This window comes from Phaenicophaeus curvirostris, chromosome 13 (assembly GCF_032191515.1).
Source record: "Phaenicophaeus curvirostris isolate KB17595 chromosome 13, BPBGC_Pcur_1.0, whole genome shotgun sequence".
In the NCBI taxonomy this organism is placed as follows: Eukaryota; Metazoa; Chordata; class Aves; order Cuculiformes; family Cuculidae; genus Phaenicophaeus; species Phaenicophaeus curvirostris.
In genome coordinates, this window is record NC_091404.1 from 8,823,801 (window position 1) to 8,839,207 (window position 15,407).

Genomic DNA, 15,407 nt, shown 5'->3' on the forward strand with positions numbered 1-15,407 from the left:
TTTATTCTTCGTATTGTATGCAGTAGTACTGTAAGACAAATAGAGTGTTAAATAAAACTTCATTTCACTTAAAGAAAAAAAATCTATGTTTGAGACACTGTTCTTTCTCATGATGGGCTGCTTGCAAACTTCCTTCAAAAGCATTGGTCATGTTAAAGCTACGTTTAGTCAATGCTTTCCAAAGCAAGGACCAAGCCAAAAACCTTGCTATGACATCAGCCTCCCCAGAAGCAGAGGAGACCTAGATTTTGAAGCCTGGCACTAGTTTAGCCTTACACAGAGCCTGAGTCTGCTTCAGTGGCAAGACAGCAAGTGAGTTATAGCCCAGGGAGGGCACCATTCCTTGGGGTTTGCATCCACGTTAACACATTTACAGTGGGCAGACATGTTCACACTGATGCCTTGTTTTTTCTGATTTTATGCATTGCCCCTATTGCTTCTGGTACTGATCATGGAAATTCCAGTGTCTGTTTTCAGCCCCATCCCATCAGCTCTTCATAGTTACATGTGATGGCTGCTGCTTTTGTGCCTCCTGGAGAGCAAGGAGCACATCCCCAATGGACCCAACACCACCCAGGGAACAAAACGAGCACATACCGTGTAAGGTATCTTACAAGTAGTATTTTATTTCTTTCTTTCTTTTTTTTTTTTTTAAAATACTTCATACAATCTGTTTAAAGCTTGTCAAAATGCACAGGCTCCCATTCAATAGGGCCGTGCAGGGACATAGATTCAAGACAAGAATAAAATCTTTACTGTTCATCTTCATAAGACACTTCCTTTTTCCCATTACAAAATACTTTTAAGAATAGTAACATTTATAAATGTATCTATATTCAACATCATATAAAATAAAACAAGATTTATCCTCTATTCTAAGATCTTATTTTCTTTTTTTTTTTTACATGGAGTATATACAATATATACAGTAACTTTTCACTGTTTGTCAAACCAGCCTGATTATACTCACCAGGCTTTAGCTTATATGTACAAATATGCTAAAAGTGCAAGACTTTATTAATTAAAGCTGCCTGTGTTTTCAGAGGTCTGGAATTGTGTGGTCTATATATATTCATATATAGATATACATGTTCATACATTTATATGTATATTAAAAATACATATATCTGTATATCTATCTATGTATAGAGAGAGTAGAGAGGTGCTCGTGTACTAGAAAGCCTCAGAACAGTAGCGGCTGCCAGGACACCAGCGCTGGAGCCCAACCCTAAAGGAGGGAGCACCAGCCACCTTCTTACCCTCAGCTTGTCACCAACAAGTCACCCACATGTTCTCGTAAGCACCTGGGGTGTGTGAAACAAACCCACCGGCAACCCCCAATTCCAAATGGGTCCCAAAAACACAGGCCATGGCTAACAACGAGGTAAACAAATGCAAATCAACCTGAATAAAGATATTTATTTATTTATTCGTATCTATTTTTGAGAGTGAGTGACAATATAAGGCAAAATTCCCATGGCCCTGAGTCAGCCTTCCCCCAGGCTGGAGGCAGACGGAGCAGGGACCGAGGAAGCCCCGAAGAGGGACTGTGGGATTTTGTCCTTTGGAGCGTGTCTGGGAAAGAGGCAGCACCAGGGACGGTGCAGCCACCCACCACCCACCACAGCCAGGTGAGGGTCTAGGGTGGGCACTGGGAACGGCGGGGGTGCAGCATAAAGTGCGTTTTTAGGTCTCTTGTTTCAGCAAGGCCAATCTAACATGTAAACATCCTTGCAAACCTCCTGCGCTCCCTCCTAGAGGCTGCAAGCAGGGGCAGTGGTGCCACCCCAACCCAGCTCTCCCTGCCTGTGCAGCCCAGTGCTGCCATCGAAAGGGCTGTGTCCATGGCACAGCCTCATCGGGCACACTCACCACCCCCAACCCTCAACCCAATCCCAACCCTCAACCCAATCCCAACCCTCTTTTGTTGGACTTGTTTCAAAGTCACAGCAATGCCAGAAAACTACTCTGCCTTGGCTACCTCCCTACCAACCCCTCCCCTCCAAGTTCTTGGCCCCAACCACAACCACCTCCAAGATTTGACTGTCACCTGCCAGGTCCGGGCTCATGGATGGTGCTGGGACACTGCAGAGCAGCCGTGCGGGGGTGTTGTGGCGATGCAGGGTTACTGGGCAAGACAGGGAAGTGCTCAGCCTTTCCCTCCTGCCAGCCACACCAGGCCACAAATCACACACAAGAGTGGAACCCTAACAAAAAGGTGTGTGTGCGCCTCTAACATTACATGTCAAGGTTAGGGGGGAAAAAAGAAGCAATAGCCCAAAGAAACTCCAAAATACAGCAACCCCTCCTGCCCCAGCCTGAGGAGCAACCCTCTTATCTTGGGATAGGGAGACTATAGGTGGCTCTAATGAGCAACCTTATTATCTTGGGATGGGAGTGCTTAAAAAAACATCTTAAAAAATGATTTCCTACCTCAAAGGCTCCCCTTTGGCCCTTGCTGCAGCACAAATGATCTGAGGCTACAAAGACCCTGTGCTCGCCCAAACACCCCAGACAAAACCAACCCACGCCGATGCTTTTGCCAAGAGAGGGGCTGTGGAAAGCTGGCTGCTCGCACAGCTTTAGTTCACATGCCCACCCCTGCCTCGGCTGAAACACCAGAGCAGCCCAGTGCCTCGCACCAACTCCACAGATGCTCCAGGCTGCTGTACCCAGCACCAGGAAAAACCCAGCGGGTAGGAAACAGCCCCTTGTGCAACAGGGCTGGGGCACGGCAGGCAGTGAGTCACATCACGTCCCACCAGGCAGCACGAAGGCTGCAGCCAAAACCGTGTCTGTGGCAGATCTGACACACCGCTGTTTTGTTCTTGAGCTTTCTGGAAAGCTCAGGCTGCTGGGACCTGCCTCAGCCAGGTTTTTCTGCCCCCGGGCTGCCGAGCCCACACACTCACGCCTGGCCCCCAAAGCTAGTGAAATCTTCCCAGCGCTGCAGCACAGAAAACGCGGGGCTGAGGGGGAAAAGAGAGCTAGCTAGCTCTAGACACAGACATACCTATGACATTAGGCATCTCTAGCTACAGATAGATGCATCATTAGCTCTATCTCTTTTTTTTTGCCTGCTAACTTTCTCACTCACCCCCCTCTCTTCAAACACAGGGCTGCTTGGGCTTGCTCGTGCCCAAGGCTGCTGCATCAGTAAGAATCAGTGTCCCCTGGTGTGGTGCAAAGAGCCAAAAAGTGGCTTGCACAAGAAAAGAAAACCCAAACAAATGCCAAAAACAAAGAAGGCAAAAAAAAAAATAAAAATCATGCTTTGCTTGGACTGAACAGAGGTTACGAACTAACCTGTCCCTAAACCTTGCTCTGACTGTCAGATGGAGCTTTACTGCTAGATGGACCTGGTCCTAAATAACCATTTTCTTGCAAAGCTCATAGAAATGGTCTAAGCCATCTCCTAAGTTTTGGCTCTAACAGTGCCCAAAGTTAGTAACCAGCTACTAACTCCTCAAAAATGTACATTTTCATTTTTCCTTTGGAAAGACACAAACAGTAGGGACACTTAACTATATACCCACTGAGGAATAAACCATTTTTTCAATTCATAAATATAAACATATAGTTAAAAAGTGACAATTTACAAAAATACAATTTATTGCTGACCCTACGGGCTTGTAACATCGCTCGTGTCATTATAAGCATATGTTTCAGGTTTGCCAAATTGAAACATGACCTAGCAAAACCACAAAGTTTGCTGTCATATGCTGTTCTATGCTTGCTTGTTTGATTTCATGTATAGAAACAGATACAACTACATCACTTGAAACAAAACAACCAAAAATGAACAAGTAAGGATTCTTCGTCTGTAACCTGAAAAGTTTTTGGCTACAGGGAGTAAAAACCATATAAATTTATCTACGCTTGTTAACCAAAATAAAATACAACAAATATCTTGCTAGCTGCGATGTGAGCTGGTATAACAACAGTAAGAAATTCAGGCAAAAGTGGTGTTATGTAAATTAGCAGCATTATCCAATCTCCTGGAAAACAAAAAGTTGAGGGACTGAGGTATAGAGAAAAGGAAAAAAAATCCACAATGGACCTACAACAGCAAAACAAGTTATGTACATGGTAATCCAACAGTGTCCTGCGGACTGGTACAGTCTGTGTATGTGCTCCAAATGCTGGGCTTAAATTCACAGTGACTTTCAGCATTTAAGTCCTGAATGGAAAAGGATTTTCCCCATTTCAAAGCAATCTTCGTGGCGACCTGATAAATAACCTCCCTGCAGCCAGAAAGCCATCACCTTCCAGTTGCACTGCTGTGCTGGGTGAGGGCATGTACTGGCTGCATGTAAATCCCAACCGACAAGGTGCCCCCAGAGCCAACCAGTCCTGTCGGGGACCGTCCCTCTGGCCACCACCTTCCCTGCAGGGCTCGACCTCACCGTCCTGTGCTCTGACAGCGTCGTCTTCCCCTCTGCGTGTGCCCGCGGCGCTGAGCAGCTCAGTCAAGGTGGTCCCTGCCTCCTGGACCTGGTGTTCAGGGCAGCTGCATCTCAGGCATGTCAGGCAGGTTGCACGCCTGGCCCTGCGCGTGGCGGCTCTGCTGCTGTGGGTGAAGGAAGTAGCTCAGGGAGTTCTGCTGCGGGGTGTGGGGTGGCTGGAAAATGCGCTGTGTTGGACCACCAGGCACCGGCTCAGGACCTTGCATCTGTTGGGAGACACAAAGCCGATAAGTCAGACCTGCCCTACCACCCACCCGCTCCCTCGGCTGCAGGGCTGGTGCTGAGCCTCCTACCCAAGAGTGCAAGTACCAAGCCCTAAAGGTAACCTCTACCCATCAAGAGTGCGAGTTGTGAACAAGCAGCTTGGGATGTTGGTGCTATTGGCATGACTAACAACACCTAGAGTAGTGAGGGGAAGCAGGACACATCCATCCACTCATCCTACCAGCTAGCCCTGCAAGGAGCCCAGCAAGAATGAAGTCCTTCAAAAGCTACCCAGACATGAGGTAAAATCTGTAGGATAAACAATTTCCTTTTTCTATGGGAAGTATCTTCAGGCAACCAGTGAAAAGGTTGTAGAGCGACCCTGTCCAAGTACCCATGGCTGGTACCCCAGAGATCTGGTTCACCCTCCACCCTGTTAAGGCCACTGTGGCTTTAGGACCTCAGTGCAGCCTGTGAGCACAAGTACCCAAAGCACAGGTGGCTCATGTCACATTTGCTTACAACAACAATTCACTTCTTACCCTAAATCCAGTGCTGCTGCATGGCTACTTTCAGCTGCACCTACCCTTCCTGTTTTGTTTTCTGCCATCTTTGCCTGGAGGACCATAACTTACCTCTGCCAACCAGGCAAGTCTTGGAGAGCATATTACTAATTAATAACTTCAACAACCCCCTCTCCTTGGCAGTGTCATTGGTGCAGCACACACTGATGAAGCTGTGCTTTGAACAACCAGAATCACCCTCTCTAGAGATTTGTGTTGTGAAACATCAGTTTATTAAAAGAATGCAGTAGACAACAGCTGATAAAAAAAACTTGCTATGCTGAGATAGAACAGCAGGAGACACGTTTTCAAAAGAGCTTATCATGTCTCACGTCTACGGCAAGACTCCCAACAGAGCTCTTCTGGATGATAAGTTGTGTTTGAAGAACTAGATATTTCTTCTCAACACTAAGTGATAACTGAGTTGTTTGGAAAGCAATGGCTTTGAACGGGTGTGGAGCCAGCCTGGAAAGGTTGAGCACTTGGGTATGGGCAGATATAATGGGAACGGAGGATGTGCAAGTGCACTGGTCAGGTTTGATTAGACAGGTAAGCTTGGCTTCTTCAAAAAAACCCAAACCAAACCCAAAGGCATCCCTGTGTGTCCTCACAAACCTGTTCCAGCTCCATTACCTGAAGGTAGAGACGGTGCTGCTGAAGCTGTTGCTGTGGCCACTGGTGGAGATGAACCGGTGTGTTTGCCTGGTGGGACGTGAAGCTGGTGTGTGGGATCATCAGTGACGGGGAGAAAACAGGCGATGGGGCTGGAGGTTGAATGGCGCTACATGTGATTGGTTGCATCTGTACTGGGGGAGGCAAGATCTGCTGCTCTGCAATGAATCTGCCACGAGGAGAAAAATAAGGTGTGAGAGCCCAAACCCAGAGCCCCACACTGGAGCAGGCCCTGGGGAGCCCAGGTGTTGCAGGAATCAGACTGGAACAGGGTTTGTCAAAACATGCAGGACCCAGATTGCCCCGTCCCCATCAAGCACGAACTGGAACTGCAGAAAATTAAGGCTGTACATATCCTTCAGTACTCAATTAAATGTTTTAGGCTTTGCAAGAGCCAGAAAATGCTTAAAAGTATTATTTTTCAAAGAATTTCAGTTATCGAATCATAGAATTGCTAAATTGGAAAAGACCTTGGAGATTGAGTCCAACTGTACCTGTCACTACTAAATCATATCCCTGAGAACTTCATCTATCTGTCTTTTAAACATCTCCAGGAATGGGGACTCAACCACCTCCCTGGGAGAGCTGTGCCAGTGCCCAATAACCCTTTTGGTGAAGAAATTTTTCCTAATGTCTAATCTGAACATCCCCTGGTACAACTTTAGGCCATTCTCTCTTGTTCTATTCTATCACCTGTCGCTTTGAAGTTCTCATCAAGTTCTTCATAGTTAAAAAATATTCACATTACTTTTTCTCCTAACCAGCAGAGCTTTTGGTTCTTTTAAGACTGTGTTTGTGTGATCATGCACAAAAAATAATTTTCAGTGCCGTAACATCTCCTGCTAAAACACTGTGTGAACATAAGGGTGAACAAAGACTCACTTTCCTTGCTGCCTGCTGGCACTGCTCGGCGTGGACTGGCCGCCGCTGTTGGCAGTGGGCATCATGGCTTGGATAGACTGATCCAACAGCATCCTGCAGTGGAAGAAAAACAGAGGATGGTCAGGGAAGGGAGAGATCCTGACTGTTGGTGTCTAGAAACAAACCCCTGAAAATCCCCTCGAAAGCATTCAAACCATCACTCTGAAAAAGGCTAATGAAATAGGATTCTTATTATCACCTTGTCTAATGCATTCGCAGAGGTGAGCTGAAACTGGCTAAATCTTTCATGTAAGAAATACGTTTTGTAGACAGCAAGATCTCTACAGGTTGTTTCCTTACACGATATTTGAAAAGGGCTGGATCGTGTCTGCAGAAACTTACACAAAAGGTAGTTAAAGACTTTGGGGCAGTTGCATATGTTTTATACACTGTTTCCAGCTTTGTATAAAACAAAAAAAGGCTTTGCCATGGCACTTTTCCTGGCTGGATAAAAGACATCCTGGAGCTTCAGAGCAATAAGACACAGGTTTGCGAAAGGCTGCCCGTTAGTTTTTCCTGTTCACTGACCCTGACAGCAGCAGATGTCCAAAGGTTATTGAGCTACACGGACAATTAATGGAAATACGGAGAGAAAAGGATTTCAGGCCCCTGAGGGTACAGCATCGTGTGCACAGTACCCTGCCTGCATGCGCACAGGGCTCAACATTAACGCATATCTCTGCAGGAGGGAACAGCCCTACACCCCTGCTGTGCCACCCAGAGACCATCACCCCCCTGAGCCCAGATGTGCCTGCCCTGCCAGGTATTGCTATTTTCCATCACCACCACCAGGATGGTCCCAGCAGGGCTGCGTTCTTACCTGAGGCTCCTATCCTGGCTGTAGTCAGACTGCGGTTGCCTCTCGCTGCTGTCAGTCGGCATCTGTGCAGTCACTGGAATGGGATGTGTTTGTGAAAACACCATGGGATTGTTGTAGAGGGGCACTGAAATGCTTGTCTGCCCTGGTAGACGCGTTTGCTGGGCTTGGTTTCCTCTCATTGAGTGCTGCTGCTGAACCTGAAATGAAGACATGGGAAACCATGTAAGTTTTAAACGCCCCCTAAGAGACTGCGACTGATAAAGTAACTGCTTCCAGTATGCGGATGGGAAAAAGAGAACAAACAGCAGGATATTCACCCTGAAGACAGCTGTAGGAACAGAGCATCCATTCAGGACAACCAACCTGTTTGCATTTATTGCCCCTGCAGGGCAGGCGCTGGGATCCCCAGCGGCAGGAGCAGATGGTCTCTTGAGGACAGGGTACAAGGGTAAGGGCACACAAGGCTCAAAGGAGAAGAGAACAGTTTAAGGGTAGAAGGAGTACAAATCTGAAGTTGCCAAGGAGTGTCTCATCCTTCTGTAAAGCTACTGCTTTTGATTTCTTTTGCTTTTGGAAATCTCAGTTCTTTTTTAAAGGAGATGTGACTGTCTACATAGCAGATTTATGTCTAGTGATGAAAAACTTATTTTTCAAAGCTGCCTTTCAAGACCTTTCAGGCAGAAGGAAATTAACCTTTTAAAATTAATGCCTACTTCCCCATGTTGCGAAGTCACAACTCTCACTGGTTACAAACAAGCACCATGTTGCAACGGCAAAGAGAAGTGAATGAGAGGCCAAACCTCCCACTCAGTTCCTCTCCAGTCACCAGGACAGCTTCGGCGGTCCCCAGGGTTCAATGCTTTTAGGCTACTTGGCTTTTATTTTCACAGTTGAATGACATCATCCCCGACTGACACTCAACACAAATTTTTTAACGTCAGCTATGGAGTAAAACCAACACAGAGGAGACATGGACAGGGGGACACAGCAGACAAGTATTTAAAAAGCCAGAAAAGGGCATGATAAAGACAATGAGGGAACCAGTGACCTGGGTGGCGGTGCCACAGGGGTCCCTGAGGAACTGGCGTGGTGATGGCAGGTGGGTGCCGCAGTAGCGCTTCGTCCCCGTAAGGCCTTGCTGTTGCGACTTCTTGGCTGTGGTCTGCCTGGGCGTCCCTGGTGGTGGCCTCCTGGGGCTCGGGTGCTGCACGTTGTTAAAGACAATAGGGATTGGCTGCTGCATCAGCATCTTTAAATAAGAGAGACATATGAGTTTTTGTGGTGGTTGAGTCTCTGGCTCCCAGGCTATCTCTGTCAACATTTGAAACACTATAGCAGCAACATCTCTAAATCCAGGGGCAAAATGAACCATGAAATCAAATGGTAGCTTGTACCCAAATATTTATTCAGAGTCAGGACTATTCCAGTTCCATTATGCCTCTTGCATTTTGCAGGAATGGCACTGGGGATCCAGCAGTATTAACCTGCCGCTGAAACCAAGCTTTTTATGTAGGGGGCACTTTGGATCAGCTTGGGATTGTTTTTTTTTTTCTAAATAATGAAAATGCCTGATTCAATACTTAAGCAGATAATGATGCCACTCATCTCTCAGGAGACACTACTCCCACATCTGAGACCAAACTACCAATTTATCTATAGCTCACTTCTAAACGCTTTTGCCACTGTCAATTTTGTTAACAATCTGTGTGCTGAAAGGAAAAGCAAATGGCTTTTGGGCATGAGAACTCTGGAGGCAGTGGGTACCTGCAAATTGGAGTCCTGCACTAGCTGGAGCTGCTCCTTGATGACGTGGAGCTCTTCCTGCTGTGTCTTGATGTCAGCTTGAAGTATGCGCGTCCTCTCCTCCAGCTGCTCTTTCAGCTGATGCATCATCCCAAGCTGGGTTGGAAAATGGTACACTGGCTGCAGAAAACAGAGACCACAGAGTAGGACAAGTCCTGCTACTCACATTCATAATGATGCTGGCTTCAGAAAAATGACTGTTCTTCAGTTTTGGCCACAGAAAATATGATGCTGACAAAACCCAGCAACTGGATATCTAAACAAAGTGCTGCTGTACTTCCAAGGCAGCAGCAGAACTGGCTCACACTTGGTGCCTCACTCCAGATCTTGATCTGTCAAATTTCTGCAAGATGCAGCGTCTGTGCATGAGACTCCCTTGTCCCTTTAATCTGACACCCTGATGATTTCGGACCACCCATGCTTTGTGGCAGACAGTGCATTAACCCTTGCCACATCTCCAGATTGAGCTTTCAGCTGTGCTGCTGATTATGTTTGCCAAATGCCAGGCCCGTGTTAGTTTGTAATCCCACCCTGGAACCCATTCTTCACATCTCGGCTGGTCATCTTCAGGTCCTGTGTTGTAGTCTGAATGCTTATTACACTGACCTCACAGCTCTGTGAGGACAGATCTCATAGTTATGGTTTATGACTTCCAAATTTTTATTGTTTTCTTTTTTTTCTTCTTTCTCTGGCCCAACTGAAACCTTACATGACATCTGCTTCCTCTGCCAGGGCAAGGAAATGCTTCCGCTGTTATCTCTGAAACCGTATCAGCCTGCTGTTAGTTGCTAGCAATTCAAAGATGAGCCTTCAGCAGCCCCTAATGGTTTTGCCAAGTGTAAACCTTCTTCTAAGCTATTTCTTTGGGTGTCCTGCCTGCTGTACCTCCCTGCTGAAATAAACTGGTGGAATAAATTTGTTGCAGGTAAATCTCAGTAACAGCAACAGAAAGGGCACTGAAATCTTGCCCTCACACACTGGAACCAACCAGTAAGAGGTAAGAGCAGTGAACTAGAGCCACCAACTCTGCCCCACTGACTGGACATAGCAGTGCATTTAACAAAATAAACCACGTACCATCACAGTGTGCTGAGAGGGGACTGCCGGCTGAGCCACGGGATGCTGAGGGAGGTGTTCACCAGGGGCTTGAGGAGTTGCTATGGCCTAGAAAGGAAAATTTTGCCTTACTATAGGTCCATAGCACCTCTAGTGCAGAGTTGGTGCATTACCAGCTCATACCAGTGATGAACAAGAGCAGGGAATTAGAGAACTCCATGTGGAGATCTGAGGATGAATCTAAAGTGAGAATTTAAACTTCTATGTGTCCCCTACTAATTGCAAATGCTCAGTGTCAGCATCCATTTTTTGGATAAAGGCCATTTCATGTGTACAAACTCCAAGAAAAGTGGGCTCATGGCATGAGAATGTATTTGACCTGGAGAAGCAAACTGAACCCCCAAAGAAGGCAGCAGAGGACCCTCTAGCAGCTCTCTACTGACTCGGCTGGGAAGCAGGGTTCCCTACAGCCCTGGGAAATCCCATGCTCAGGCCCAGCACATTCAGAGGTGAAGATCCAGCCTCTCTGAGGTTTGTCAAGGCCATTTCTTTATGGTATCAGAAAGGCTTTTGCTTGCAGGAACCACTGACCTGGGCACTTGCAGCCGATGCCAGTCGTAGTGCTGCGTTCTCCACCTGTCCCCCTGGCACTGGTGGCCGGGTGGGTGTGCTGGTGTCTGTGTGTCGCATGGATGATGTAGCTGAAAAAGACATGGTTTATTGCGACACAGCAGACGCTGGTTAACCCTGAACCTCACATATTCAGATAAACAGTGGCCCAAATGCTGCCAAAGTGGCTCCTCAGACTGCCCCCCCCATGATCCCTCTGTCTCTCCACCTGACTCACAGGGTTCCCTTCTGATGCTAACATCTCACTTCAGCTTTCCCACTGTTCCCCTAGCAAGTATTTCCAGGAAAGCCCCTGAGTGGGCTCCCACCCGCGGCCCCACACGAACACTGTGCTCACCTTGCAACTGCGCCTGGGATGTGGGGGAAGCACCTGTGGGAGCTGGCATGAAGGTGCTAGTGAGGCAGGCAGCCTTCTGCAGGGGTTTATCACCAGGAACCAAACTAGTCCGTAATAGAAGTTTTGCCAGTGAGATCTGGGGCTCGATCAAATTGCTTTGGCTTAGTGAGTCACCCCCTGTCCCCTGAGCCCCTGCAAACCTCAGGTGGCAGCAAATGGGGAGACAGCTGCTCTCACACTAGCAGTGGGCTAAGAAGGATGAGGCAGTACATATCTGCAGCTCTGATGCCAAACCGTAACTTGTTATGGCACAGTACATCAGTCCTGCTGCTAGGCACCCCTCTCCCACCCTGATTCGGTCACTTCCAGCCAAATCCCACTATTCTGGAGGCTGCCCTGAACTCCAGCCTGCTCCCCACGCTCGGCTGCCCCAGACCACGCCAGCACCTACATGCAGAGTCGGAGAGGGCGGTATGCGAGGAGCGTCGGGAGCTGTGAGATGACAGCGAGACTCCCTCCCGGCTGGCATCCTGGCTGCCACACTGCCCCACGTCCAGAAAGCTGCTGTGGCTCTGCACGGAGTGAAGCACAAACAGCCAAACCATCAGCAAGAGAGGATGGTACTAGAGGGGACTTACACCTCCCTGACCACTTGTTCGCAGAGAAAAATAACAGTCTGGGTGTTTGAGGGCCAGCACTGCAACACCACACCCCCAAACCCTGGTGCAGTATTCAGTCTGCCCCTCAACGCTTGCCCTAGGAGAATCTACAGCAAAAATCTCCTGTGGGGGACATTAAGTGGTCGATGTTGAGAACTGCAACCCTACCTGCTGCTCCTTGGGGAGCAGTTGTTCCCAGCTAGCTGTTCTGGTCAGGAACCTGGCAGCACATCCACACTGGGGAACAGCTTAAGCTACTGAATATTAACAGGTTTGGAGCTGTCACGTCAAAGTGACAGATGCCACCTGGCTGATGGTTCATGCTGAAAAGCCCGTAACTGTTGGGTAATAGGGAACTGTTTCACCTGCAGGGCATGGGTGACCACGACGTGCCACCGCCCTTCCCATGCTTCTCAGGGAGCTCCCTCAGCTTCCCGCTCCCCTCCAGGAGATCAAGCAATGGGAGTGATCACTCTGCCTGTCCTCCAGCTGCCTTACATCACAAGATGCTGCTTAAGTTCTGCAGAAAAATTTCTTGGCTATCTCATGTGGAAAGGGGTAATAGACACAGAATTGTGCTGTGATGACAGAGAAGCAGATGTTTGCAAGAAGGTCCTTGCTCAAGTGCAAAACATCTCAGCCCATAAATGGCTTCTATAAAATTACATCTGAAGAGCAATAAGGCTAATGGAATGATAATTAACACAACAATCCACTTGAAATTACTTTGATTATTGGTCTTACATGTAAACTACTGAGTGGAAGAATTTAAAAGTAATTAAAATAACCTTGTTGATTGGGTAGGTGTGTTGGGATGCCAGCCTTATTCAAGCTATGGAAATTGTTGCTTTGGTCACAATTCTATACTTGATACGATCCTGCCCAATCGTGTAAATGGAGTTGAAATCTGGAATAAATGTTTTGCCTTAATTTCCAGTCTTTGAGTATCAGTAATCAACCGGTATTAACAAAACAGGTAACATGCCCTGTGCTTGGATCCTCTGTGCCTTACTAATGGTGACAGGTACAACAATTTAGCCTCCAGCTCTATATTTCTGCTTCTGAACTGAGGTGGTTTAACGTATTGTTTAAGTACTGCTCTTGGAAGATAACAACTAGCAGAACAGCAGCAATGCAACTGCTGTATTTGAAATTATATGCCTGACCCAAGAGCCATGCAGTGGAAAACTTCTCAGGGTGTGCTTGAGTCATAACCTAAGTGAAGGAGATGGGAGTAAAGGAGAAGGAGAATAAAGAACAGGTATTTTCCTACAATTGGTAAGTGATTACTCAGTTTGTTTAAACACCTACTCATTCACCTGTGAAGAGACATGGTACCTTTAGAGAAGAGGATGCCAGTTCAATGGATGACTCTTCAAGGCCAAGATCTCGCCTTCTCTCAGCTCGAACTTCTGCATAACTGAAAAAAAAAAAGTTTGGTTTTTTTCAGTCTGGATATTGTTAACTGTATGGCAACTATCCTACCATACAGGTCACTAAGGAGTTTTCATGTTGAGCCACAAGCTTTGCACAGCACACACACACACACGCATTCTCTCTCATATAAAAGGTGCTTAGAGGAACATCATCATACAGCCTTTCAATCTGTGAATAACTGCACCTGCTGAATATCCACGGATTAGAAACAACTGGGCATTGTCCCAGTCCCACTGCAGCCAGTACTGCGCAGCCTACGTGATAAATTGCCCTAATCACTCCAAGCACAAACGTAGGCACTCCTTTGCAAATTCTGGCCCTGGATGTCTTCAAGCAAAACTATTCTAAAAGCAAAGCTTGGTTATTGAATACAAATCAGGTGTCTTTGTCCTCAGGACAAGTTTCCTAAGAAAGTCGAGGCCGTTTTTGCATATGAGGCAGAAAAAATGATTCTACAGCTTCTGTAAACTGCCACAACAAATGCATATTCATTCTCTAACCTGTTGATGATCAAGTGACTGGTTTTTTTGCATGCTATATGGCAGCTCAGTAAGATCTAAGCCACTGGTGGGGAGGAGAAGGTCACATCCCCTGTTTCTGATGGTGCACACAGTGCTATGCAGCACGCCACATCCGAGTTAACACTCTCACTCTGGTGGAAACTCTGAACATAAAGTGCTGCAATGTGAGGTGCAGGAATCCTCAGGAATGTGCCTCTAAATGTGTATATTAGCTTTCCTTATGATTTTTTCTCTTAAATAATAAAATATTTACAGTAAACAATCCCACATGATTCACCCTTAGGATAAACTGGAGAGGATGTTTTAAAGACTCTTTATCTCTTTTGCTTGTAAATTGCGGGCACGGAAAGGTGCCAGAATTTAGGATGCTGATATGTTAACGGGCCATAAACCTCGTGGGAGGTAAGAGGTGTTGCTGAACTGAACTCACTTATATCACTGAAGACAATAAATTTTCCTGAAATCACACCTTGTGTGTTTCAAGAATATACCCTAAACATTCACTATATACAGAACTGAATTTCAAATCCTATTTAGGACTGTCCCTAGGTTTAAGAGGCACTGAAAGCAGAAAGAAGCAACAAGTTCACACACAATAGATTCAGAGGTTAAAATGAAGCGAAATTCCTTGAAGGATGGCAGAAACAATGCAATGCAGAAGCAGTCCTTCTGTCTAACGTGTGCTGATGATAACACTTGCCATGTACCTTTCTATGAGCAAACACAGCACTTGTCACTTACACCTTTTGACTGGTGTAAGGTGTTCTCAGTCTCTTTCAGAATATCCCAATTAACTAGGGTTTGTCCTTCCAGGTGTTCAAAAAGAAAGGACCATGAAAAAAAAATCACTAATAGATTCCTGAGAGTAAAGACAGACACAGTGAATGATGTGTTTACTCAAGTTAATAGAACAAACCAATGCGTCACTGTTTTTTCAAGCCCTTCATTAAATATATTCTCAGTCTTAACACAATCTTTTTTTGAGATGATAGTGGTAATCAAGCAGATTCCCCTTCCAGAAGGTGCATATCACAAAGCATCCCACACACGCTCTGCCTTCCAGCACCAGTTTGCAACCGAGCACAAGCAGCTTCCCACTAGGGGGGGATCCTGGGCTGAATTTCAGGTGAGGAACAAGGCTAGCAGGACAGCAGCTAACTTCCAGTCATGAATATTTAAAGCTCTGATCAAAAGGTTTTGTGGAAGATGTATGATCCCATTCATGCTCTTAAAGCCATCTATTCTTAACAGCCTTAATTTTTCCTATGGCCATGTCATTGCTAGGGATAAAAGGGAAATGTAAAGCATTGCTAGACTT

At 46.5% G+C, this 15,407-nt stretch overlaps 1 protein-coding gene across 5 annotated transcripts in view; it reads right to left on the reverse strand.

The window, feature by feature from the left end:
• Positions 1-3,035: 3,035 nt before the first annotated feature.
• The window catches only part of PASD1 (PAS domain containing repressor 1), a 103,245-nt gene continuing 90,873 nt past the window's right edge, over positions 3,036-15,407 (reverse strand). For 4 of the 5 annotated variants that reach the window (XM_069867561.1, XM_069867562.1, XM_069867564.1 and 1 more), the window contains 10 exons: positions 13,470-13,551; positions 11,924-12,044; positions 11,097-11,206; positions 10,527-10,613; positions 9,411-9,569; positions 8,695-8,895; positions 7,647-7,843; positions 6,788-6,880; positions 5,867-6,074; positions 3,036-4,672 (listed from right to left, as the gene is read on the reverse strand). In XM_069867561.1, the coding sequence (XP_069723662.1) occupies positions 4,502-4,672; positions 5,867-6,074; positions 6,788-6,880; positions 7,647-7,843; positions 8,695-8,895; positions 9,411-9,569; positions 10,527-10,613; positions 11,097-11,206; positions 11,924-12,044; positions 13,470-13,551 (1,429 nt within the window). In that variant the 3' untranslated portion in view covers positions 3,036-4,501. The remainder of the gene's footprint in view (positions 4,673-5,866; positions 6,075-6,787; positions 6,881-7,646; positions 7,844-8,694; positions 8,896-9,410; positions 9,570-10,526; positions 10,614-11,096; positions 11,207-11,923; positions 12,045-13,469; positions 13,552-15,407) is intronic. The other variant, XM_069867563.1, reaches the window with a different exon arrangement.